At 42.3% G+C, this 27,154-nt stretch overlaps 1 protein-coding gene across 4 annotated transcripts in view; it reads right to left on the bottom strand.

The window, feature by feature from the left end:
* SLC41A2 (solute carrier family 41 member 2) overlaps window positions 1-27,154 on the bottom strand; it is a 124,404-nt gene that overhangs the window by 75,666 nt on the left and 21,584 nt on the right. For 3 of the 4 annotated variants that reach the window (XM_027871367.1, XM_027871359.1, XM_027871377.1), the window contains exons 2-4: window positions 20,563-21,259; window positions 12,955-13,062; window positions 953-1,024 (exon numbers count right to left, since the gene is read on the bottom strand). In XM_027871367.1, the coding sequence (XP_027727168.1) occupies window positions 953-1,024; window positions 12,955-13,062; window positions 20,563-21,147 (765 nt within the window). In that variant the 5' untranslated portion in view covers window positions 21,148-21,259. Of the gene's footprint in view, window positions 1-952; window positions 1,025-12,954; window positions 13,063-20,562; window positions 21,260-26,331; window positions 26,355-27,154 lie in introns of those variants that run through there. The other variant, XM_027871387.1, reaches the window with a different exon arrangement.

The raw sequence follows: 27,154 nt of genomic DNA, 5'->3' as shown, positions 1-27,154 counted from the left end.
CGTGGGTAATCACAGGGTTGTGCTGACCTGTACTGAAGGCAGCCACTGGCAGGTGAGTGGGGAGAGGGCCCATAAGGACCCACCATCAATTCAAGCAATTAAAACTGTAAAAACGAGTCTTTAGTTGAGAACAGAAATGGAAACAAGACACCTAACGCCATGTTTTCACTTGGCAGCCATCAAGCCGGTTTTATGTATACTCAGGATTTCACTGGTGGAAGGAAGCTCCTCCTGCCAATGCAGTGCAGCAACATTCTGCCATCTCAAAACTGAGAATCTTGGGCATGAAATGCTCATGTGCCTTGTCGAGGGTGACAGCGTCAAGTGTGCATCAGAAGAGGGACACGAACCCAGGTCTTCCTGACTCAGAGGCCAGCACTAAACCAGACTGCTTCTCCCATTCTGCACTTCTACACACAGCCACAGACACAGATACGTACGTGTGTGTGTGTGTGTATCTATCTATCTGAATGCAGATAGATCGAAGTCTAGATCTATCTCTATCTCTAAAGACAGAGATAGATATAAACACTTAAAAGGACAGACAGCCCAAATGCTGCACTGGTGTTCATTAAATATCAGAACTTCCCAACAAAGACCTCTAGCACAAAAAATGTATTACATCGATGAGAAGGGTGAATGAGGCTGTAAGCCAAACCAGTGAAGAAAATACCCACACTGATCACCAAGGAGATGACAGATTCATTAAAGGAATCCATCCACAGAATCCATTAGTCCTCATCAGTGACAGAAAATAAATCAGCTCACCTAAACAGATTAATGTTCAGAGATCACGAGGGTCCATTTAATGAATCTCTGCCAACATATTAAATTGTATTTCAATGTACTAAAGTAATAAATGCAAAAGTTAAAAAACCTCATTGGCATTAGTGATATCAGGTCCTACAACTGCAGCTCTTACTGAAACACCATATGCAAATCATCTACTTACCTGTTTCAGTGCCAAGTTGCCTATAATTAGGTTCCACTTTTCAATGGGGGAGTCCATCTTCCCAATATTTACCTGTTAAAAATCATATTTTCATGCATAATTCTGGATTTCATACATAGCTCTGTAAAAATATGAATGTGCTTTGCAATTAAAACTCCAAATGAAGTCTTAAAATATAAACAATTATATAGGAAAAAATTCAGTGTGCCAAACTCCCACTATATAAGGTTAGAAAAAGCTATACAAAGTGAAGTTTATCAAAAAGTATTCTCCATCATGCTGTGATGCAATTTAGCTCTAAAAACACCACATCCTGCTAGCTCTTTCTCTTCCAATCATCTCTTCACCTGCCGACTTCCTACCCATCCTTCAGGACTCCTTCCTTTATGAAGGCCCTTCCCAGGGACCTCAGAAAGCAACTCATCTGGTAGGTATTGTCATGTCTTTGTAACTTATCCTCATCTTAGATTGGAAGCTATGGGAGAGTAGCTTTCTCCTTTCTAACCTTAAGGAAGGATCTTGCTTCTCAAATACATTCTTCACAACAGCCTAATGAGATAAGTCATCCACATATTACCCTGATTTAATAGCTTCAGTCTAGTTCAACAAGCATTTACGAAGTGCCTATTAGGGCAAGTCACTTGACCCTGTTTGCCTTGATTTCTTCATCTATAAAAGGAGCTGGAGAAGGAAATGACAAACCACTCCGGTATCTCTGCTAAGAAAACCCCAAATGGGGTCATGAAAAGTTAGACACGAATTAAAAAACGACAACTATGTGAGCTGTAAGGAATACAATGACAAACCTCAAGTGGCCCTATTCTGAAGATCCGTGACCAGAATACAAGCTCCATGAGGGCAGGGGCTATGTCTTACATAAATGGTGTACCTCTTCTAAAAGCCAGCATAGTGTTTTAAACACCTTTGAATGTGGCCAATAAGGAAATTTTCTTCATTTGACTACTGAAGGGTTATGAAGGGTTTTCTTTTTGTAGCTGTTATATATAGGGTTTTTTGGGGGGGGGAGAGGAAAGTAAGAGGAGAAAAAACAAATGCTCTATAATTGAAAATATAACAGAATTAAATGTATGTCTCATTCTATACCTCTAGTCTACCACCTCTCTGCCAACAGGTGGGAAGCATGATTCATCATCAATCTTGTGGCGACCGTTCATCAATCTTTTAGAATCATGATTAATCATTGTATTAATCATATTTGTAGTCTCTCTAATTTGTTTTTCTTTGCAATATAGAAGTCATTAAATAAACTATTCTCTTGGTGTTGCTAACTTCACTAAGTACCAGTCATATAAATCTTTCTAACTTCTCTGACACTATCCCTTTCATCATTTCTATTGCACAATAATACACCATTGCACTCATATAACACATTTCATTTAGCCATTTCCCAAATGATGGGTACCCACTTGCTTTGATACATAAAGGCACTGCATATATGTGTATCTTTTTTTTTACTTATGGCTTTCTTTGATTTCTCCAGGATACATGCTTAGTAGTAGTATTGAGTCAAAGGGTATGTACAATTTAGTAACTTTGGGGATATAAAAACAGCCTCTTAAATCTTATTCTAGTTGGCTATTAATATATCTTTTTTTCCAAGGAAAATAATTTTTAAGATTGTATACTTTAGGGCCAGACTCACTCCAACTTCATGATGCCTTGGTGTGCCAACAAATTCCTTTTGTCTTATTTCCTGAGTTTGCCTTTAATTGACCAGGGTGAGGCCCAAACTAGGATTTTCTTTTAACAATTTTGGCAACCAGAAAGGGAAGGAGGCTATCATTGGGTGAGCCCACCATCCAACAGTGAGGCTGGCACTCAGACTTTTGTCTAATTGAGGGTCACAGCAGACTCTCTCAGCAGTTAGTCAGCCATGGTCGGAGAATTAAACTCCCCAAATTCAGGAAGGAAAAGGAGAAATAGGTCCTCAATAAAAACTCTGATTCTTTCTCACTTGTGCAGGAAAAAAAGAAGAGGCACTCTTGGAAGAAGCAGGGGTGAGTAATAGTCTTGCTCTGCGCCAGAGGGTGGCCAAAAGGCAAAGGGGGACTAGTATCCATATGGGATTGGGAAGGATCGGGTCTCCTGCTGACTCCCAAATACGCAAGCTTGAGACGTGAAAAACCTGCCAGTTTACATCCACAACTTATGAGGTAAAGTTCAGTGTGGATAATTGTGGAATAAATTTGGTCAGATAAATATGGGATTTGATTATTGCCAGCTGTGGATGTGAAAAACTAGACTTGAAAAATTAGAGCCCAGGAGAAAAAGAGAGAGGAAGGGAGAGGGAGAGACAGAGACAGAGAGACAACAGAGAGCCAGAGAAACAAAGAGACAGAGACCACGGCACTCTTAAGAAGCCACTTGTGCAGGGATTGAGAGAAGGACGTAGAGCTTTGGTGAGCGGGCACAGCAGTGAGGTGGGCTTGATGAGGCTTCCACTTCAGAAGTTCTCTAGTGCACACAAGGTCTCTGACCTGGAGAACCTTGGAGGGGAATACCTTGTCACTCATTAAAAAGAGACAGCCCAGAAAGGAGCTTAGAAGGCTGGGGTCTCAACACAGCGAGCCCAGCTGTTGGTATCATTAAGCAGGGACTCTCACTGACTTTTGATTAGGCTTTCAAAGGGAGGTTAAGGAAGGGAAAAAAAAAAATTGAGATTTTTTTTCTCTCTGTCTTCACAGCCCTGGCCGGGTTGGAGACTACAGAGATAAAGACAGACAAGAAAAGGAAGGAAATCTTTTTCCTAGTTTGTAGGAACTTATGACATTACAAACTAATTAAGAGATTAAAAATTGTAATGAAATGTAATATTTTTACTATAAATTTCCAAATTATGATAACTGCTAAAATACTTTAGTGGACTTTGGAGGCTTGAAGCTAAGATTAAGATTACTTGCAAACAGCACTCTCCTCTCTCCTCTTCCTGAAGGGCATAGATATATTGTTCCAGTAAAAAGTGATTTCACTACTTACAGAATAAGCACAACTGAAGTTAGTTTGAAATGATTCAACAGAATTCAACTCTTCAAATAAATTAGTAGCAAAGTTACCTAAAGTGAAATAGACTATGCAATAAAGTGGTAGACTAGAACATGATCAAATAAGATAAGAAGGACTTAAGAAAATAGAGAAATGAGGAATCAGTGTGTAAAACAAAAGGTTAGTTTCAAAATTTGTGGTTGTTTGTCTGTTTTCAAAGAAGACCAATGACATCTCAGGGTGATGTCTTGACTTGCACACGAATTAGATTTAAGTGAGGCAGAGTTGCACAGTCATAAGTCTCACTCTCTCCTCCAGAGTCATCCAAGTCCAGTGGCAGGCCAAAAGTCAGGACAACTGAAGATGGTCTGGAAAACAGTGGATGACCTTGGTATCTCTGATGTCTGACCAAACTCTAAGTGCTCCACAGCACCTGTGTCAGCCGCCTTCAAGGCCACTGAACAAATTGTTCTCATCCACATATTTGCCAGGGGAAGTCTTCACATGCTTGGGGTAAACACCCCCTAACTCAATAACAGGTTTCAGGCCTGTTAGTTACCATCAACCTGATTTAGCCCATCTGCCAAGATGGTTCGCCCAAGGTGTGGCCTTTAGGTAAGCTACTGCTTCTTGGAGGTGACAGTTGGCTGGTAGGTAGACACCAAAGGCGAATGAGGAACCCTGAAAAGGGCTCTTTAAGCACGAGTGTCCCCGTAACATCTCTCCTGGGTCCTCTTCTTTAATTTCTCTATACTGTCTCCCATAAATTCAGTTGTTATATCTGTGTAGATGACTCGTGTGTGTGTGTGTGTGTGTGTGTGTGTGTGTAAAACATTTATATAGCACTTTGTGCCGGGCACTGTGCTAAGCACCTTACACCTAAGCACTCATTTGCTCCTCACAACAACCCTAGAAAGTAGATGCTATTCTTATCTTCATTTTACAGACGAGGAAACTGAGGCAAACAGGTTAAGCAACTTGCCCAGGGTAAGACAGCTAGTAAGAGTCTGAGGTCAGATTTGAACTCAGGTCTTCCTGACTCCAGGCCCGGTGCTGTATCCATTGCACTGCTTAGCTTCCCTTAATACACACACACATACGTGTAACCAGCCCTAATCTTGTTTCTGAACTATACTTAAGCATCACTACCTGTATGTTCAGTCAGCATTTCAAATCCAACACGTTTAAATTTGAAATGCCTGCCCAGCGCTGTAGCGTGGCCCGATGAAAAGACAGCTGGTCTTGAAAGCAGGAAGTGGCCCTTCTGACCCTCACTGGCTATGGGACCCCCTCAGTGCTCTGGGAAGCTCTCCACATTGCGGAGAAGGTTCTGATGTCCCCTGGTCAGAGGGAGCTTCTCTACAGTGGAGTGACCTATGCGATGGAATCAGAGATCCAGTCCCCCTCCCTCCCCTCCCCACCCCACCCCCTCACTAAACTTGGTTACTTTTGCTGAAGACAACGCCGCCATTTCACAGAGTGATCTCAGAGTGATCTTGGACTCTTCTCTACTATTCCCTTTATCTTCAGTTCCATCTCCCCAACTCCTCTCATATCACTCCCCTTCTCGACGTACTTCAGAGGCTTGGCACCTCTCACCTGGACGACTTTCCTGGTCTCCTCCCTGATGTCCCTCCTGCCAGTCTCCTCCACACAGCTCCTCAAATCACCTCCCCAAGGTACCTTCCTAAGTCACTCCATAGTCAAAAACCTCCAGTGGCTCCAGCGCTCCGGCTCTGCTTAGCATGTAAGGTTCACCACCCCAGGCGGGTGTAGAGACCTTTCTGTCCTTTTTCCTGCTGGTGCCCTCCACATGCTGTTCTCAACGGCCCAAGACAGACTGGCTGTTTTCCCAGCTGCTCGTTCAGTCTCTGGCTGCAGTACCAGCACTCAGACCTGCCTCACGCGCCATCCTGAGGGATGGGGAGTGCCCGTTCTCTCCAGGAATTACCTACAGAAGTCGTGCTCAATGCCTTGCATGTGGTGGGGACTTCAGCAGGGTGTGTGGAGTCGAGTAGAGTTTGGTTCTGGCTGGCACAGAGATGATGATGATGTCCTCAGGTGGGAGCCTCTCTGGAAATCTTCAAGGAAGGCTGGTGACCACTCCTAAGCGAGGTCACAGAAAGTGTTCCTGTTTCCGATTCAGGCTGGACAAGGAGATAGCAGGGGTACCTTAAGTTTCTTGGGTTGTGTGACTTTTTACAATGAGTGAATCCTCTCTCCTTGTTTATACAGATACACACACATACACATATGGACATACAGGTACACACATACATATATATACATATACTTGATTCCTTAAGTGTCTTGAACACTTTCTGATTTTCTCCTTTGTTCATTTCTCTCTTTTCCTCTCTCTGCCCTTTCTTCTGTAGTCATTACCTATCTCTTTCTCTAGTTTTTCTCTTTTTTCCCCTCTCTTTCTTATTTGTCAGCTCCAGGTGTTCTTTTTAGTACTCTTCTCTCCCTTTCCTCTTGAGTGTTTCCTTTTGTCCCTACAGAATTATCAGAATTTTCTTTTCTTTTCTTTTTTCTTTTTTTTTTTGGTGAGGCAATCAGGGTTAAGTGACTTGCCTAGGGTCACACAACGAGTAAATGTCAAGTGTCTCTGGCTGGATTTGAACTCCCATCCTCCTGCCTTCAGGGCCAGTGCTCTGTCCACTGGGCCACCTAGCTGCCCCTATCATAACTTTCTAGGAAACATTCTGTAGCTTTCTGTAGCTTCAAACAAATGATTCTAAATGAGTCCTCTGCACAGAGTTGGTTCTTAATAAATGGTTGTTGAAAAAGTGAATGAACAAGCTTATTCTTTTTTTTCCCCTCATTTCTAATAAATTCCACCACTGAAAATTCACTGTGCAGTGTCCTTAGTTTCCCCTTCTCTAAATGAGGGGGTTGGCCCGAATGGCCCCTGAGGTGCCTTCCACTCTCCCCCCTCAGCTCTAGCATCCTGCTTGGATATAGTGACTCAAGAGTCTTTTTTGTGTTTCAGACAGGAATTGAAAACGATGACGATCTTCGAGGTTCCTTTCAGCTCTTAAGATTTTCTGATTTTTCTGACTGATGAGTTTAATCATTTTCAGGGACAATCTTGGGGATCTTTACCTTTTGTCATGTGGATTGCGAGTCAGTGTGTCCTAGTTAAGAATATGATTTTAAAGAACACTTATTTCAAAATATATAAACTGCCTTTTCATTAGAAGGCATGACAATATATCATTAATCTCCTGGTCCTTTCATCGAAATATTAGCATCTAGCTATATTTAAGTGAAGCTTCTAACTGTTAAATGAGAAACGCAAAAGCTGTTTAGCTTTTGAAACAGGGGCAGTCACATTCTCATGGAATATATTAGTAAAAAGAATTAGACATTAGAGGAAGAGTTTTCTAGCAGGAGGGAACAGAGTATGAATAAGAGATGATGAAATACAAGTGGAAGTTTCAGCAAAGAGGTAAAAACGGAGCAGGATGTTGGGGAGAATAGGGCTTCAATTTTGTATGGGCTGAAAGTGAACTTTGCTCTGATAAATACAATTAAATACACAAACATTTAGGCAACCTGTTAACTTTGCTAGGAAACCCGATATATCTCAGAACAAATATTTCTGAAAACAACATTCTTGAGTATTGTCCAGCTGCTGTTGAGATCACCAGATGGTGGACTAAAGACGCTGATCCAAAGAGGTCCCATGAGAATTTTACTCCGGTAAAAGAGGACCTACTCCAAATGCAATAATTTGAGTGAATGCCCTAAAGCTGACTAAGGGTGTCTTGGTCTTAACTTTTTTTTTTAACAGTTTGAAAGCTTGTTGCCCGAATGTATTTCTGTTGTTATATCATTCGGCCTCCACTGAAACTGCTCTGATGCTTCACAGTAAAATGGACTTGACCCAGGGTTTTCCAATGCTTTGCTAGGACAGTGTAAACTTTAGCAGGTCCTAAATGGAAAGGTTTTGAGTGTGGGCCCCATGATTGACTGGAACATGTCTGTTGTCTAAGATGTAGGCCGATTTCATTCTGGAAGCCAAAGAGCTGGCCATCAGATGAGGAATTTTTTTCAACTACAGCAACTCATCCCTAAGGCATAGAGGAATGGGTTCCCATAGCGATGAAATCATGGAATCCCTGAGTACACAGCAGGCCTTTTAGCAATATCCACCAGGCTTTTGATTCCCTGTAGGTTTCTGGAAACACAGAAGCATAGGGTAGAGAAGACAGTACACAGTCTTTAGCCCTAGTCAAACTGCCTGACCTGTTTTTCGTTTCATTCAGATTTTCATAACTTATCTGGTGACTGAAGAAGACTGAGCTAGAGAAAAGGGGGAATGAGAGCCAATCAAAGTAGCTGCAGATGCAGACTGGAAAATTCTCTACCTCTTCATTCCTGTGCATCCCTAGTAGACTAAAGAGAAAAGAGTACACATGGAAAGCAATCTTCCCGGGCCAGTGTATTTTATTCAAATTTGATGTTTCAAAATAATCTTTATTGTTATCCTAGACTTGAAAAACCCCTACAAATATGAACATTTCTATTTACAAAGACTAGACAAGGAGCATTATGTGTGAAATCATAAGTCCATTACACCTTGATTTTTAAAAATTATATAACAAATTCAACATTTCAAACAGAATATCCCCAAGACATCTCAAACTCAACATGTAAACAACTAAACTCATTATCTTTCCTCCAAAATTCTCCCCTCTTCTAGACTTTCCTATTTCTGTCCAAGGCACCACCACCCTCCCAGACTCCCTGGCACTTAATCTTGTCATTATTCTGGGCTCCTTCGTCTCCTTCATTCCACACTCCTCATCAGTTGCCAAATCTTCCCATTTCTACCTTTACAACATCTCTTGCATTCAACCCTCTTCCTCCACTCACACAGCTGGCACATAGTTCAGGAACTCATCATGTCTCATCTACATTTTGCAACAGCCTCTTAACTGATCTCTGTATCCAAAGTTTCTCACCACTCCATTTCAACATTTAATTTTCCTTAAACACTGATATGACCACATCATTCCTCTGCTCAGTCAAATCCAGTGGCTTCCTATTAGCTCTAGGTAAAATAAAATAAAATAAAATAAAAGTCCTCTAGGTAAAATAAAATAAAATAAATAAACTCCTCTGTTTGGTTTTGAAAGCCCTACAAAACCTGACCCCAACCTATCTGTCCAACCTCCCTGGTCAGAAAAAAGGGCCTAGGGCAGGACTCTGAAGACCATCCAGTGGTAAGGAGTTTGATATATCTGATGAGCCAGTGAAGGAACCTAAGAAGGGGTGACCAGGCAGGGAGGAGAAGAATCAGAAGTGTCATTCCAGGAAAATTCGGGGAGGCAAGAGTCTCAGGAAGGAGAAGGTGGTCAGCAGTGTCAGAGGCAGCAGTCTGGCCATCTGATTTGGCATTTAAGAGATTGCTGGCAATTCTGGAGATAGCCATTTTAGTTGGATAATAATGAAAGAAGCTGATATGCAAAGGGGTGAGGGTTTATTGAGAAGGGAGGAAATGGCAGCAGTGACCTCACACAGCTTTTTCAGGCAGTCTGGCCAACAAATGGAGGAGAGAGAGAGATAGGATGGTAGCTTGAAAGGATGGTAGAGTTTAATGAGGGTTCCTTCAAGACAGAGGAAATGTGGGCATGTTTGAGGGCAGTAGGGAAGGAGCCAGTTGATCGACAGGGTTATATTCAGTTTTACTTGTAATATATCTGCATATGACTTTATTATTTTGCATTGTGGAATACTGTATTCCTAGATTTTCTCTTCTTTTTCACAAGTGACTCCCAAATCTTGTGGGATACTGACTGGCCCCTGGGTTCTTGAACTCTGTTTCTGGCTGTGAACAATATTTTTTCTTTGACTTGGAAGCTCTGGGCTTTGGGTTGGGAGTTTTCATTTTGGAGCTTCTTTTAAAAGGTGATTGGTGGATTCCTATTTTACTTTGCCCTCTGGTTCTAACAGAGCTGGACAGTTTCTGTTTATTAAATTTTGGATGCTATGCTTTTTCTGGTCATGGCTTTCAGGGAGTATAGTTCTTAGATTTTCTCTACTTGACATGTTCTCTGGGTCAGTTGTTTTTGATAGTAGATACCGTATATTTTCTAATTTTTTCTACCTTTTGACTTTGTTCTAATATTTCTTGTTTCATGTAGTCATTGAAATGTTTGGTATGTTCCAATTTTCAGAGTCTTTTACTTGGATAAAGTTTCCTGACTACTGTTCTAAGTTATTCATTTTCATTCCAATTCTTTCCTCTAAAACTCTTCTTTCACTGACAATTTCATTTTTTATTTCTTGCTTAATTTCTTCCAGGTACTTTGATAGTCCTTGTGGTCAAGCCAACTTTTCCTCAGAGGCTCTGGACATGGTGTTAGAGAATTGCTCTCTCTTCTGGGTTCGTCCCTTCTGTATCGCTGGATCCAGGATACGTCTTCATAGCATCTTCTGACCACTCATATTTTCAGGCCCACTTCTTGGTTTGGAATTTTGTGCTAGGGGCAGGCTTAACTCACTCCTGCACTGGTAGGTAGCTCCTGTTTGGACCTTTCCTTGATTTGCTAAGTTCTTTCTGCTGGCTTAGCTTCTAAAACTTAGCCCTGTGACTGGCTCATTGATTACCGCCTGTCCACTTACCTGCCATATCTTCAGTGGCCTCCCTCAATCCTCTGAGTTCAGAGTGCTTCAATCTTCATGGCCCTCCAGGAAGGTTCAAGTCAAAGTGAAGTGAACTTCTGATACCACTAGGGTTGTGTGAGGTCGCATGCGGGCGGTGCTCCAGGTTTCTGACCACCTTAGAGTTTTGTCATCGGATCACGCTAGTCCAGAGAGAGGCTTCAGGTTTCCGTGGACTGCTGGAGAGGCTCTAGTCTCCACTGATAAAACTTCCAGATTATTTAACTTGGCCCAGGCCGGTTTATCTAGCAGGACTCTTTTTTGAGGGCCTACAGGCTTCTTCCTATAGCTTGTTGGGCAGCCCTTGGTGAGTTAATAAAGTTTACTATAACTTCTCCGTGGATATTATTGTAATTATTATTCAGTTTGGTGTTTTTTAAGATAATTGCTTGAGGGTATGTTCAAGATCTGGGCTCCCTGACAGCCAATTCATGCTGCTGTCTTAACCAGAAGACCTGATCACCCTTTTTTATATACAAACAGAAATCACATATCCTTTGGCATGTGAAATTCAATATAAATTTTTAATGATGTTAACCAGTATATTTCCTTAGGTAATTCCTTTAGCATTCCAAAACTTATAAAATGAAAATGGCTGTCAGAATATTTTAAAGTTAGTGTCATTCTCTCTTGCCTCAAGTTTAATATAAACTTAGTTTTTTCTTTTAAAATTTCCCATCACATTTCTCCAATTTCCAGCACCTTTAGGAAAAACCTTATAAAAGTAAATGCTAAAGCCAAAACAATTTAATTCTTACCCCCTTTTTTTTAAACAAGGAGCTGAGGAACCACAGCTATAATTAGTTACCAAAGGTGTTATTAAAATTTTTTTTAAAGTTTTATTGTTGTCTTTCCTTTTTAATATGACAAACATTAGTCCTTAGGCACCCTTCGCCATTTAACTCTACCTTGTAACAAAGGAACACGTTTAAACAAACCCAACTAATACCAAAGCCACGTCTGATAGCACACACTGCATTGGAAATCCACAGCCCTGGACCCTCCTGACTGAGAGGAGGGGGATGTGTTTCATTCTTAGTTCTCCAAGACAGAGATTATTCATTGTAATCTATCACAAGTCATTGAATTTTAAAGCGTTTGATACTATGTCCAATGATACTGTTGTCCTGGGGCAGCTAGGTGGTGCAGTGGATAGAGCACGAGGCCTGGAGTTCATCTCCCTGAGTTCAAAGCCTGCCTCAGACACTCAGTAGCTGTGTGACCCCAAGCAAGTCACTTCACCCTGTTTGCCTCAGTTTCCTCATCTGTAAAATGAAATGAGGTAGAGCAGGAAACCACTCCAGGATCTCTGCCAAGAAAACCTCAAATGGGATCACAGAGAGTCGGACACAACTGAACAACAACAAATTGTTGTCCTTAAAAGCGTACACATTTTTTAATGTCAAATCTCCTTGTGACCCAGTAACCTACTCCCAATTTCACTTAATCAGCACATTTCATCTTGCGTCCCAGATGTGCCATGTAGTCTTCTGGTCCCCGGAAACATCTTCCCTTGGACATTGCCGAATAGGCCTTATGCATAGAGCTGCTCTGAAGGAATCTTCTCCCAGAAGGTCCGTTTCTCTACTTCTACATCCTTCAAGAGATTCCTAGGTAATTCTGCTAAAATCTGCCAGTAACAAGACTCAATACAATTTAGCACAACCTCCTAAATTTGCTTTTCCAGTAACTAGTTCATGTAATAAGAACTAACTCAAACCTTATGCATCTAGCCCTACTAACAAAAGAGCTCTAGGAACAATAAATTAGGAACCTACAGTTCACCTGAAACTTCCGAGAATTTCAGTTTTTACATGCCACTTGCTCTTTTTATCTTTACTCAAACCCTGCATCTGATATAGACAAGTTCATCCACAGGCTGAAGGAAGAGGGCCTGACTTGGAAAATGAGCCCTCTCATCCCTTAATGTTATCAGACAAGGCTTCAAAATGGGGGGAAAGGAGTGATTTAAAATTCTTTACAATTCAACATGTTCTTCTCAGGCCTAGAAGCAAAACTGGAAAGGGGGAAGCTACGGAGCGGCAGATTTAGACTGAGCATAAAGGAAAACATCCAAACACTCAGAGCATCCAAAAAGGCAAACAGGAAGGTCGCGGCAGGAGGGAGAGAATCCCCACTGGGTGCTGGCTAAGCACTGGTCAGGACTATCCAGAGGGAAGCTCTGTCTGCTCAGGGTCAGCTCCACCTGAATGACCTCCGAGGTCCCTTCTAACTACCTTTGAGATCCTGGGTACTGCCAGAGGCCACAGGTCATTTGGTCTGTCCTGTGATAACCATGATTCAGAAGTGAGGAAATGACTTACTGCAGTTGACAGTCTGGATGCCAATGTCATTTCCAAGTTTCCTTTGAGACCAAGAAGTGCAGGGACTAAAATAAAAACTTCAGTCACGTTTTTGAACACCTCCCAATGCTGTAAGGAAAAGAACAGTTCAGATTAAAGTTTCCCAAAAGTCATATTTTACACTCTACCCACCTTCATCTAATGTGCTACAGAATGAAAATTAACTTCTATTTTAAAATTGTTTTCAACTCCACCGTGGCTAGCTGTGCATGTTGTATAACCCGTAGACTTCAAACCTTCTGCTCTGTTCTCTCCACATGCCCGGGGTTTACTTTAGCGAGTGGGCTGATGGAATGAACAGGTCTTACTACAAGGGGGAGAACTGAACTCAAGGTGTTCATTTCACCCGATCTCTGTGAGAGGTGCTCCATGCCCTCAGTACTAGACTATTGCTTTATCCTTTTGTGGCTTAATTTAATCAACTACAAAATGAAAACAAGCATTTTTTTCCTCCTTCCGGTTAGGCTATGAGGCTTATCAAAGAAACATTTTCACTTTCCCACTCTGAGTATGCAATTTTATCAAACCAAAAACAAAGATCAAAATGATTGTAACTCATTTTGCATCAATAATTTGCTATCGGCAGCACAGTTTTGGCGCAGATAGTTGTGAATATGAAATGCGAAACCTGTAGAGAGGCATAATTACCATTGTGCAGAGTATAAGGAAGTTAGAATTTAATCTGAAAATCATGTAAAGCGATCAAAGAAAATGAAGACTAAATATGGTTTGTAATTACCAGGACAACGTTGTGCTTTCATCAAACAAATTCCTTAATCCATGAAGCAGAGGTATCACAAAGAAGAGAGCTAAAAACATACAATGTTGACCTCTTTAGAAGTCAGCATGGTCTCTAGCTAGACTACTAAGAAATTTTGTTTTGCTTTAATGACCAAGACAAGTTGATACAGGTGGAGATAGTTAACAACTATGAAGCAACTGGCAAAAATGAAAAAAAAAAAGAAAAGAAAAGAAAAGAAAATGACAATTGTTGGAGGGACTGGGAAAAGAGACACCACTAAGGGGAACTATGAATTCACACAACTATTCTGGAAAACAATTTGGAACTTGACCCAAAAAGCCATGAAAATGTACATAATCTGATCTAGAAACACCTATTTGGCACCTATCCCCAAGAGATCAAAGACAAAGGGAGAGGACCCACATTACAAAAATATTCATAGCAGCATTTTTTGTTGTAGCAAAGAATTGGAAACAAACTAAGGGATGATAGGTGAACAAATTATGGTTTATGAACGTAATGGAATATCACTGTACCATAAGAAGTAACAAAAGAGACACAGTCTGAGCACCCTGGGGAGACACGGATGAACCATGACATTGAGGTAAGTGAGCAGAACCAAAGAACCACTTGTACAAAATAACAAAAACATAAAGGAAACAACTCCGGAAGACGTCAGACCTCTGATCAGCGCACAAGGACCAACAACCCAGGAGAACGAAGATGCCGAAAGCCTCCTGCTTCTGGGCAGACAGATAATGGACGAGAGGTGCACGTGTTTGGTCATGCCCAATGCAGAAATTGTCTTTGCTTGACTAGATTTATCTGTTACAAGGGAAGATTTTTACAGGAGCAGGGGAGGGGCAGAGGAGGTAGAATAGTGATGGGGGGGCAGGAAGAGGAATGATACCTGTGAGGAACGGAAAGAAATGAACTCCAATGGAACATCTTAAACATGCACAGAAGAGAGCAAGTTCTGAAGCGAGCACAGTAATGAACCTGGGTAACCCAAGGAAATCTCTAAGACTACATGTTGCTATACCAGCATGGGGCGTGTCTCCATCAAAGAGTTCCCTATATCAAAGAAATAATTGTTCCGCTCCCCATCCTTACAAAGAGCCCCAGGAAAAGCTACCAATAACAGAGTTTTCCTCCAGTGAGAAATATTACTGAGGACGGGTGCTTCCCACCTTAGGGTGCAGAGGAGTTTCCAGCGAGAAGGCCAGTGTGAGTGTGTGAATGGCTAAGAGGGCTGGTGAAGCACAGAGCAAACAAGACAAACAGGAGGTCATTTCTTGCCCTGCTGACTCCTCCAGCTCCTAAGGACACCACAACAGACTCTTCCACACAGACTACAGAACACTAAACCAGAACATAACAAAACTGAACTGGTCTCCGGCCAAACGGGCAGAGATGGAATAGGAGACAGAGTCCTACCTCATGGCAAAAGCACAGGCTTCCAGGCTGGAACGGCCAGTATGGTATCCACTGAGACCAGAGCTTTAGGATAAACTCCAAGGGCTGCTATGACCTCCAGGAGTTCTTCACCTAAAACTCCACGGGGAGGGCTGCAAGGAGAGGAACAGCTCCTCCTCGCCACCATCTCCTGACTTCCTTTAAGGCTCAGCTCAAGCGCTGCCTCCGGCCTGAGACCTTTCCTGTAGCACAGCCCAGACCACCCCACCCCCACCCCTGCTCCATGCTCAGCGCCTTCCTCTTCTCTTCCATCACAAGGTAGCTTTATGTCCCTTGTTCATGTGTGTGTACACCTACAAGACATGCACATGTCAGCCTCCACCACAATAACGTAAGCTCCTCCAGGGCAGAGGCTATTTTGATTTTGTCTGTATATATTCAGAGCCTGGAACATGGTAGAGACTTATTAAATGTTTACTGATCAATGGATGGAGTTTTGGTTTTTAAAAATGAAGAAAAACATTTTAAAAATTAAAAAATCTAGATTAAAGGGTTGCCTTGAAATACAAAAGGCATGAGGGAAAGGGGGTATGACTTCAGTCATCCTCCTGGTTGGTAGTTGGTGTTTTCCCATTCAAGGGAAGTTTTCCATGTGTTTTGTATGTCCCTACTACAAATATACACACGTGCATGTTGTCTCCTAGGTTAGAATGTAAGCTCCTTGAGGGCAGGGGCTGTTTCCACTTTGTCTTCGTGTCCTCATGCCCAGCACAATGCCTGGAACATAATAAGTGCTTAATAAACACTGATTTTTATTGATTTATTAATTGAAAAATAAAAAAAAACAAAACAAAACTAGAGTATAATTATTTAGTCAGTTGAGAAAGTATATATAAGTCAGAAACAAAAAATACACTTTGAAAAAAATGTGATATTTTTCCTCCATCTTACTCTGAAAAGTGAAACAAGGACCAGAGGATGGTGAGCTGGAAGGGACCCTGGACAGGAACCAGTCCCCCTTATTTAAAAAATGTGAAGTGACATCCCCAAAGCTACTGAGTCAGCAGAAAAACCAGGATTTGTCCCAGGTCCTCAGACATTTACCCCATGGCTCTCTCCACTAAACATGATTACTCTTGATCAAGAGCTGAAATGCCAAAACCGCAGTGGAAGAAACCAAGTGGTGCTGTCTTGATATACTGTGTTCAGAAGACTGACTATAGGCAAAACTCTCCCAGCCTTGATGCTCTTTGCTTCTGCCTACTCTTTGAAAACATTGTTGCCTTGACCTTAAAAAGCTCAAGCAAAACACTTCCCTCAGCACCTACTCCTTTAGTTTCTATACCAGAAGAATAGCCCCATTCAGAGTTCTGGTCTGAGAAACATAACCCTGATCTGAATCATTCAAACCAGATTCCAAGGATGACAATGAAGACTTTATAGTTTCTTCTCATAGAAAGAGGGGCATTAAGGTGAATTTGCCCAGGCAACATCAGAAGCTCAAGGGCGAGCAGATTATGTGCATGTGGCTTGGGAGCACTCATGTCCCTCTGCTTCCTTTCTAGAAAACAAGGAAATCTAATTCAACAAACAATTAAACACACACTCTGTGCCAAAGCCCTGTGCGAGGTGCTGGGGATACAAAGACAGATATAACATATCCTAACTGAAAGGGCTTAGAATCTAATGAAGGAAAATACCCAATGTTTTGCTGTAATAAGTGAGATAACAAAAGAGGAAAGGGCTTGAGAGACCAGGCAGTAAAGAAATAGGAAGAGGGCATGATCCCTTTCATCAGTGAAGGTCACAAACAGAGAGGTGGTAAGTGGGACCTACCATGGGCTTTAAAGGAAGGAAGGTACTAATAGGGGAGAGAGAAGTAGGGGTCCAAACAGCTCTGGGGAAAGAGGAGAAAGATGCTAAGCTTGATTTTAGGCATGCTACTCATGAAGTGTTGGAACATTCAGGCAGAAGTATCAAGCTCCGGAAATAGTGGACAGGAGGCTCTAGGAAGAGACTGGATGGTCAATCACGATCTTTATAGAAGTGATAAGTGAAGTCTTAAAAAGGATAAGATCACTGAGAGGTAGAATGTAGAAACAGAAGAAAAGAGGCCCTAGGTTAGAACTTTGCGGAATACACCCACTTAAGGAGCAAGAAGATCAGATGGCCTCAGTTTCCTCAACTGTAGAATGGGGATAATAATAGCACTGAGTTAGTATTTGTAAAGCACTCTACAAATCTTAAAGCGCTATATTAATGCTAGCTAATACTAAGAGAAAATAACATGTGCAAAGATCACAAAACACATACACTGTCAACACAAAGTTATTTTGTCAGAGAAAGAGCACTGAACAACCGTGAGGGGAGGCGTCACGAAAGGTACAGCAAGAAGCAACACAGGAGCTAAGCCCTGAGTGGAGCCAGAGACCCTAGGAAGGATCTGAAACATGGGAGGCAACCTGTACAAAAGCACGGAGGTGGGGCAGCTAGGTGGCGCAGTGGATAGAGCACCACCCTGAAGTCAGGAGGACCCGAGTTCAAATCTGGCCTCAGACCAAACACTTGACACTTACTAGCTGTGTGACCCCGGGCAAGTCACTTAACCCCAATTGCCTAAAAAAAAAAAAGCATGGAGGTGGGAGACTGAATACTGTGCATGGGAAATATGGGGAACAATTAACAATCCAGTTTGTCCAGAACATAGAAGGCAACAGGGAAAGCACCGGGAACTAAGGTTGGATCCAGATTGGGAGGGCTTTCAACACCAAATAAAGCAAGCTTGTATTTGTCCCCAGGAACCAAAGGAAGCCAGTGAAGTTTCATGATCAGAGGGGAAACGATCCAGGGAGACCTACGCTGCCAGATGATCTATCTGGCAGTTCTGTAGTAGACAGAGGAGAGAACAGAAAGACTGGATGCAAGGAGACCCTGGGATCATAGATCTACTCTTCAAAGAGATCCGAAAGGCTGCCTAGTCCAGGTGAGGAAACTGAGGCCCAGGGAAGTCACCTGTAGGAATAAGAAATGTAAGAGGTGAGTGACCTTGAGGATGCTAAGGGTGGAGGCTTTGATGCTCAGGGGGCGGAGGTGGTAACAGTGAGACTTGACAAGTAACAGCCACAGCTGTGCCGGCTGATGGTGTGAACCTGCCCCTGACAATACAAGGGAAGTCAGGAAGAAGGGTTTCCAGGGCAAAACAAGTTCTGTTTTTGACACGTTGAGTTTGCGATGCCTATGAGACACCCAGATAGAGACACAGAGCAGGTAACCAGTGATACAGGACTGTGGCTCAGGAGATAAATCTGTTGTTATCTGTTGTTCTGTTCTGCTGTCCATCCTCAGTTTTCCAATTAAGAATTTGGTCTTAATAACATCATGAGGGTGAGGTCTTGACTTGCACATGAACTGGATTTAGGTGAGGCAGAGCTGTGCAAAGCTGATAGCTGCACTCTCTCCTCCAGTCGTTGACGTCCAGTGGCAAGATAAAAGCCGAGAGGAAGGCGATGGCCTGGGATGCAGCGGATGACCCTGACCTTTCTAAATTAAGGTCTTTCCCAGGCTTCAGTCTGTCTGAATCAATTCCCTTCAATGACTAAGGGCTAGCTAAGAATTGAGAATTGGCCTAATTTATCATCACAAAAAATATCAATCTGGGGGGGTCTTCAGGAGAAAAAACATCTACAAAGAAAGAAGAGGGCCAAGACAGAGCCTTAGGGCAGTGGTGACAAACTCAAATAGAAATAGGGCCACTAAATCACACGTAAGGATCCTTGCAAGGACATGCTGACTTAGAAAACCACACATGCTTAGATGTTTTTTTAATTAATATACCAACACATGAAAATCAGAGAGGAATCAGACTTCACTTTGGTCCAGGCCACACTTGGAGTGCTGCAGACACGTGTCTCACCCCTCTGCCTTAGGGCAGAGTCATGCACAAGGTGATGCAGAGGAGGATCTGGAGCAGTCACCGGGCAGGACAATAACCAAGAGAAAGCTAGGTTAAGAAAACCCCAGGAGGAAAGACTATACCAGAGGAAGGGTGAGTCGACAGGGTCGATGCTGCAGACAGATCAACCAAGAAGGATAAGAACTGAGAAAAGGCACTAAATTTAGTAACCAACAAACTGTTGGTAACCTCGGATAAAAGAGTTTCATTTGAATGGTAGCGTCAAAAACCAAATTGCAAAGGGGCAAAAATATGAGTGAGATGTGAGGACATGGAAACAACTGTAGATAGCTTTTACTAGGAGTTAAGCAGCGAAAGGAAGCAGAGTTATGGGATGATCCTTTAAGTGTGTGACCAGATCAAGTGGAGCTTTATTTAAGTAGGAAAAAAAAAAGATGGCTCAGCATCAAACGTCACAAACTGGTCCAAAAAAAAGTGGAAGACAGAGAACAGGCCCCGGTACGTATTTGGTGACGTGAAGGATGCTCAGTGACCATGAAAAAAGCTTTTGGGAAAGTGTGAATGATGGAAGCCTCTCTACTCCATGAGAGCACACAGCAGGAAGAGTGAGTGATGGATAAGTTAGCAGAGGCAGAAAGTGGCCATTCCCCTAAGGATGGGAGTGAAGTATGGAGATAGGATGGCAGCACTTAAAGGAAGGTTTCTTCTTTTCTCTTTAGGAAGGAGAATGTCACTGGGCTTAGAGGAAAATCTACCAGAAAGGAAAAGACCGAAACTTCATAAAAGGGGAAGATGATCGATGGAACCAAAGTGATTAGAAGGGACGCAAAAGATTCTGAAACTAGTAACCTGCTACCTCTTTAGTAATAGAAAGCTATTTTCAAATTAGTATCCACATGAGTAACATCTATTTAGTAGAACTGAAAGTCTGAAGAAACAGGATCATAACAAAAGGCAAAGAAGCTGAGTCTGATGAGGCAATGGGTTCTCATTTTTATTTCATAAACTGATCCTCTAAAAGACATTTACTTAAATCATACCTAGTAATTGTTAAAGGTCTAACTTCTAACTGATATGAAAGGTGGCAGCACCAAACTTGAAAAGAATAATCAACAGCAAAAAAACTCAGTGCTGGTGAGGCTGTGGAGAAGCAGGTACACACTGTTGACAAGCATATTTAGAGAAATGTCTGTACCCTTCCAGTTTATTCATTTTTTCTAGTCTGTTACTTATTCTTGGGAGCTACATGACCGTTTTCATGGTCAGAATCATGTCGGTCTTTCAGGAGTTCTAAAATTAAAAAGCTTCACTGAAGCCAGCTAGTTTATATTTTATCAGAGCATAACATTCTGTCATTTTGCAAGCTGATAAATATAATTTATAGTAAACCTTTCAGAACATCACTAGCCAACAATACCAAACCCAAACATCTCAGTCTTCTGTGATAAGATAGATCTGCAAAGCAGATCAAAGAAAACACAAAAAGGTGAACACTCACCTGTACTATGTCTAAAACCATGCCAGCTGAAACCGTTCCAAAACCTGCCAGTAGAAACGGCACCAGGATTTGCAAGGCCATGGTGCCACTGGACTCCTTTGGCAATCGGCGATTCCCTTCGCCAATGAGATCCTCATCACCATCACTAGACATGTCTTCATTTTTTAACATGGCAGCCGTTTCTGAAGTCTCCCTCCCATCACAGTAATCATAGCTAGCATAGTCATCATACTTTGGGCTACAGCTTGATGGAACGTGTCCATTATTGCCATGAAAAGACTGCTCTGAGAAATGATGGTACTCCGTGTGCTGATCTGTTCTTACGTTAAATGTCTGTGCTGAGGCTGGCAGGCCATCTTGCCAAATGCCATCTTGACTTTTATGGTAAATGACAGGCACCATACTCAATAGAAGGCTTAGAAATGTGTCAGGCTGAACTGTATTCAAATGGAGAGTCCAATTGACCAGCCTTTCTCCACCGCTGACTATGCCGCTAGGTCTGTTTGTGATAGCTCTTCCTTTACTATTAGTCATATTGTTGTCACAATGCCCCCGTCCCTGTGCTCCGCGGGTCTCAGCGAGCATGAGAAAACAGCAGGTGACTCAAATACAAACAGGGCTCTAAAGCAAAGAGCAGACAAAAACCAACGGCTTCAGTGATTTGAAATGTTTGGTAGTTGCACAGACAGGATTTGACCTGGAAAAGAAAAGAAAAAAAGCAGATTTATCATCTTACCACACGGACTTTCATCATTAAAGAAACGGACGACGGGCTAATTTTAAAACACACACATACATACCAGTACTCAGAAAAGCAACTGATGGGCTTAAGCAAATTAAAAAGGAGTTCAAATATCATTCAATCCTTCATTCTACAAGCTATCCAAAAACAAAACAAACAAAAAAAAAACCAGACTTCATTTTGAAATCTTTTCTTTTTTTTTTTGGTGGGGCAATTGGGGTTAAGTGACTTGCCCAGGGTCACACAGCTAGTGTTATGTATCTGAGGCGGGATTTAAACTCAGGTCCTCCTGACTCCAGGGCTGATGCTCCATCCACTGTGCCACCTAACTGCCCCCAAACTTCATTTTGAATAGCAAATGAGCCTTTCACTAAAGTGCTTCACTTATCAAGCTCAGAATAACAAAAACATTAAAATTCTGCGAGGGGAAAAAAGGCCCTCAGAATCACAGGATCTTCTAATTGCAACCATCCCTGACACATGAAGCCACTCTAAAAACATTCCTAACAAGTGCTCATTCACCCCCAAAACAAAGACAAAAACCAAAAGCCTCCTCTCACCCAAAGATCTAAATTCACAAAATGCACTGGGCTCACTTGTGTCTGGACGATCCAATCTGAAGGAAGGACGGGTGAAGAAGAACGGTCTGGTACTGTCCAGAGGCAGTGATGACCTACACATCACCTGGCACTGAATAAAAACCAAAACAATGCCTTTATTCCCCCAGCACTCCCCTAGTTAATAATAGGAAGGGCAGACATTCTAATATGGCGGCTCAGATGGTCAAAGGAGCAATCGTATTTTTTGAATCCTTGAATAACCAGGGACTTCACAGTCCACAGCCTTTTTTTCTCTTCCCAGCATTTGCTACGTTGAAAGTTCCTCGAACTCCTTTTTTTTTCTTTGCAAAGGTAAGTTACACATAGAAAGTTTGCTCCTATTGCAATGTTCACAAACTATAGCTTGCCAAAGAGAATAGATTCCAATCCTCAAGTGTGGCGGCCAATAGAATCTAAGGCATTTACATGCTAGAATACATCACACAAAAGCAGGCCCACAACAATGCTGGAGTGTTGAGAGTGCTCCATTTCAGGGTACCAAAGCCATGCTACATGAAAGTGATGCGTTATTCCTGCACCGTAAGAAACAATAATATGAAAGACTGAGAGGAATTTGGAAAACTGCTAGGAACTGATGGGAAGTAAACAGGACAAAAAAACCAATATGCACACTGACAATACTATAAATGAAAATATAGAAAAATGTACTATCAATGGTCCAAGAGAAAAGATGAGAAAATGCACTTCCCTCTTTGCTAAACACATCCTAGGTGTGTGGGATACTGTGCATACTCAAATAATGTTAATGTGTTTGTTTTGCTGAAATGCTTTTTTTTTTCTTTTTTCTCTTTCCTTTGTAATAAGGAATGACTCACTGGGTATACTGTATGTGTGTGTGTGTGTGTGTCCACCAAGGTGCTAGGAAAGAATGATAGAGACAGGTCGGGAAGGTATTTAAACGCCATGAAGAATTTTTATTTGATCCTAACACATTAAGGAGCCACTGGAATCTACTGAGTAGGAGAGTGATGTGGTCAGACCGGGAATGTAGGAAAATCCCTTTGGCAGCCACATGGAGGACTGACTAGGAAGGGCGGCAGCGGGGAGCCTTGAGGCAGGCAGGCCAATCAGGAGACGAGACAAGTGAAGCAGCCCCGGTGAGAGGTGAGGAGAGTCTGCACTGGGGGGGCAGTCTGAGTAGAGAGAAAAAATCTGAATGAGGGATATTAAGGTAAAAATGACAAGATTTAGCAGTTGTTTGGATAGCGGGGGGAGAGATCACCAAGTTTACACCGCTGGGAAACTGGAAGGATGGGGGGTGGACTTGACAGAAATAGGAGAGTCCGGAAAAGGGCTGTGTTCGGGGTGGAAACTGTTGTTTGTCCTTCGTTCTCAAAGACGACCAATGACATCAGGAAGGGGATGCCATGACCTGCTAGGGACCTGGACTTAAGTGAGGGAGGCCTGTGCAAAGTCACCAGGCACACTTTCTCCTCTGGCATCATCTGGGTCCAGTGGCAAGATATAAATCAGGACGACCGGAGGTGGCCCCCAATTGTTCAAAAACAAGGCAAAGTAAGAAGACGGCATCTGACTATACCTAATGAGTTTAGTCACTGCGCACCCAGGCTAACTACACCAAAGAGTGTTGGAAAAGCTGGCAGATGGGACTGATGAATGACTGTCAGTGATAATCAAAAGATCACAGAGCCCAGGTAAGGCATTGAAAAGCCCATGTGCCAAGAGAAGAATGCAGATTCAGCAACCATAGGCCAGTGAGCTTGACTCTGACCTGACAAAATTCCAGAACAAATTCGTTAAATGGGATAGTTATTTTCAATAACTAGTTATGCCAGACAACCGTATTTCCTTTTTTGAGAGGGTGATCAAGGGGCAGCTAGGTGGCATAGTGGATAGAGCACCGGCCCTGGAGTCATGAGGACCTGAGTTCAAATCCGGACTTAGATACATAATACTTCCTAGCTGTGTGACTCTGGGCAAGTCACTTAACCCCAAGTGCCTCACTAAAAAAAAAAAAAAAAATGAAAGAGTGATCAATCAGAGAAACGATCTAGATAACGTTTACCTAGATTTTGTCAAAAGCATTTGACAGTCTCTCAATTGATTCTTGAGGACAAGTTGGAGAGATATAGTCCAGATAATAGTTAGATGAATTAGTAAATGGTTTAATAGCTAGACCCAAAAAATAGTCATTGATAAATAGCTCAATGTCAATGTCAAGGGAAGTCTGTAGTGGCATTCCGTGAGGATGTATCCTTGGTTCTGTGCTGTTTAACATTTTTACCAATGATTTCAGTGAAGTCATGCGTATAAATTTACAGCTTACAAAAAGCTAGGAAGAATATAGCTAACGTGTTGAAGTCAAAATCCAAAAATATCTGGGTCAACTCTAATGAAAGAAAATTTAATAGGGCCTCATTAAGTAATGAAGTCTCACCTTAGAGTTCAAGAAACCAAATTCACAAGTATAAAATGGGAGAAGTATGGCTTGGGAACAGTTCATCTGAAAATCATCTGGGGATTTTAATAGACCACCAGCTCCACTTTTGTCAACAATGTAATATGGTGCTAAAAAAATAAAAATATGATCCAGGCTGTGTTAAAAGAGGCATAATGGTCTATTGAAACAACCCTGTATTCCATCCTAGTCAGATTCTGCCTAGAACATCGTGTTCAGCTCTGCACACCACATATTAAGGGTGTCCAGAAGAGGGAAACAATGATAAGTCATTGAGAAGACATCATAAAAGAGAAGTCGAACCCCTCTGAAAAAGAGACAAAAGGTTCAGTATTTGAAGGATTGTCACTTTGACCCCAAAGGTCAAACCTAGGAGTAACGGGTGAATGTTTCAGAGGTAGATTTAAGCTTGATGTACAGAAAAAAATTCCTAACAATTATTAGAGTGGAACAGACTGCTTTGGAGAATGTGGGTTGCCTCTCACTGGAGGTCTTCAACCAAAAGCTAAAAGACCACTTGGTTAGCGATACTATGGAGAAGGTATTTGTTCTGTTGTCCCTTCCAATTGTTTGATTCTATGTTCAACCTCAAAACACCCAACAATTCCACTGCATGGTCCCTAACAATAAATAAATACCTGGAAGTTAGGATTCTTCAAACATATTACAGCTTTTAAAGCATTTTGACTCTTCAGGTATACTTTCACTTTTCATTTTCTATTTAATAGCATTTTCTTATGAGTTTCTGTTTGCAGTTAAAAATATGTAATAAGGAAACAGAGAGTATTTCATGTGCAATTAAATAGCTTTCAGAGATGCCATACTTGGCAAAATGATATATTTAGTTGTCTTAGCCTATAATAAATTCATTTATATCTTGCTTGGTGCTCTGCTTTAAATAACATTGAGAATTTCCTTTTACATTTTCCCCTTAAATTACAAGTCTCTACACTCAGGGCAGATGTCTAATAACTTATTTCCTTACAGGAACCCAAATGGTACCACAAGGATCACAGCGCTTGGCTTAATTGGCGTCCATGACTCTATTTGCTCTCCCCTCCCATCTATCTTCCACAGTTAGCTGCTAAACTGACACTCCTAAAACAAAGATCGGACCTTGGTGCTTCCCTGCTCACGCTGCTTTGGTGGCCTCCTTTTCAATCAATTCCAGACTCCTGCAGTGAGCATTTAAAGCCCTTCACAACCGAGCTCCAAGCCCTTCCACTGTCTGCGCTTTGGCCAAACGGGTCTATTTGTTATTCCCCGTTATGTACCTGACACTTCATCTCACGGATCAGATCCGTTCTACTGGTTGTTTCTCTGCTTCCTCCAAAGCTGGCCTCAAGGGTTGCCTCCTCTAGGAGGCCTTTCTCGACTTACCCAGTTGTTAGTTGTGTGTGTGTGTGTGTGTGTGTGTGTCTCCTAAAAAAACCTGTCTATATTTTGAATTGACCCATCTATGTACAGATGTGTTGCTTCCCTCAATGGAACACAAACTCGTTGAGGGCAGAGACTGTTTCATTTTTGCCTTTGTATCTCCAATGCCTAATATAGTACAATGAAATGAAATGGAAATAATCTATTTAACAGTATGTATTTGCACACCACAGAATTATTCCATCTGTCACGATGGCCAGATAATTCAACAAGTGGTCAAACTTCCGGTGAAGAAGCTTCTCCCAAATCCACATTTGTAGCCCTCCCCTCCCCTCTCTCCTGAGATCACCTCCAACTGCCTGCTAGACATGTGCACCTGGATCCTCCATAGGCAGCTCAACCTGAGCATCTCCCAAACCCACCCAGATGACCTTTCTTCCACATTCACTCCTCCTCGCCTCCCTACTTGTCAAAGATCACCACCATGCTTCCGGTCACTCAGGTTTGCCACCTATGAGTCTCCCTGGATTCTTCCCTCTCACTCACTGACCCTCCCCCAGATTTTATCAAACCCATCTCCTCCCCATTTCTCCAATCTCTCCACTGCTCACCCCGCAACCATGCGGCCAGAGTCTCCTGCGGGCTCCATCACAAGGCTTTTCTCTCCAATTAAAACTCCACACAGTCGCCAAACTGATCTTCCTACAGCGCGGGGCCGATCATGTCATGTCGCTACTCCGCACTGCTCTGAGAACAAAAGACACACTCCTCTGCTGAGCCGGGCTCCAGCCTCTCTCCAAGACAAGAGGGTCCCCTTCACAGAGCTGGAGCGGTGGCCGCACCAGCCCACTGAGGGCCCCCAGCCATGGCAATCCACCTCCCACATGGAGGCCTTTCAAGCTGTTCCTCCCTACTTCCACCCACAGAAAGAGACCTTTCCTGACTCTCCCCATACTTCATCTCCTTCCCCCACCCCCCATATCAATCACTCTGTATTTCCTTTATCAGTTTTCTGTATTTCCTGATCTGTGGGCATGACGATTCCCTTCCATGTGTCCCAGGTAGTCCCAGGGCCATTGAGTCGAGTGTTTATTACATGGTGTTTTAGCACAAAGAAGACACTTATTAAATGCTTGCTGATTAACTGGTTGGGCTATGCAGGCTTCCAGAAAGCAGACCCAATCTATCACTGAGACCAAATGCAAAGTATGCCAGCACAGAAAAAAATAATGCTGAGCTTCCCCAGAGACTCCTTCTATAGGAGGAAACTGGAAGAATAGTTCCCTTTGGCTACTTTTGATTGCTTTATGTGATCTAGAAAACATAAACGCTAAAGTTTGGGAACTAGTATCAAAGTACCTACTACGTGCCAGTACTGTGCCACAGCTGGGGAGACAAAGACAAAGAATGAAACAGGCCCTGCTTACAATGAGT

Source organism: Vombatus ursinus, unplaced genomic scaffold, assembly GCF_900497805.2.
Source record: "Vombatus ursinus unplaced genomic scaffold, bare-nosed wombat genome assembly UNPS02003292.1, whole genome shotgun sequence".
Taxonomy (NCBI): Eukaryota; Metazoa; Chordata; class Mammalia; order Diprotodontia; family Vombatidae; genus Vombatus; species Vombatus ursinus.
The sequence above is the reverse complement of the archived record's forward strand: the minus strand, read 5'-3'. Positions and strand labels throughout refer to the sequence as shown.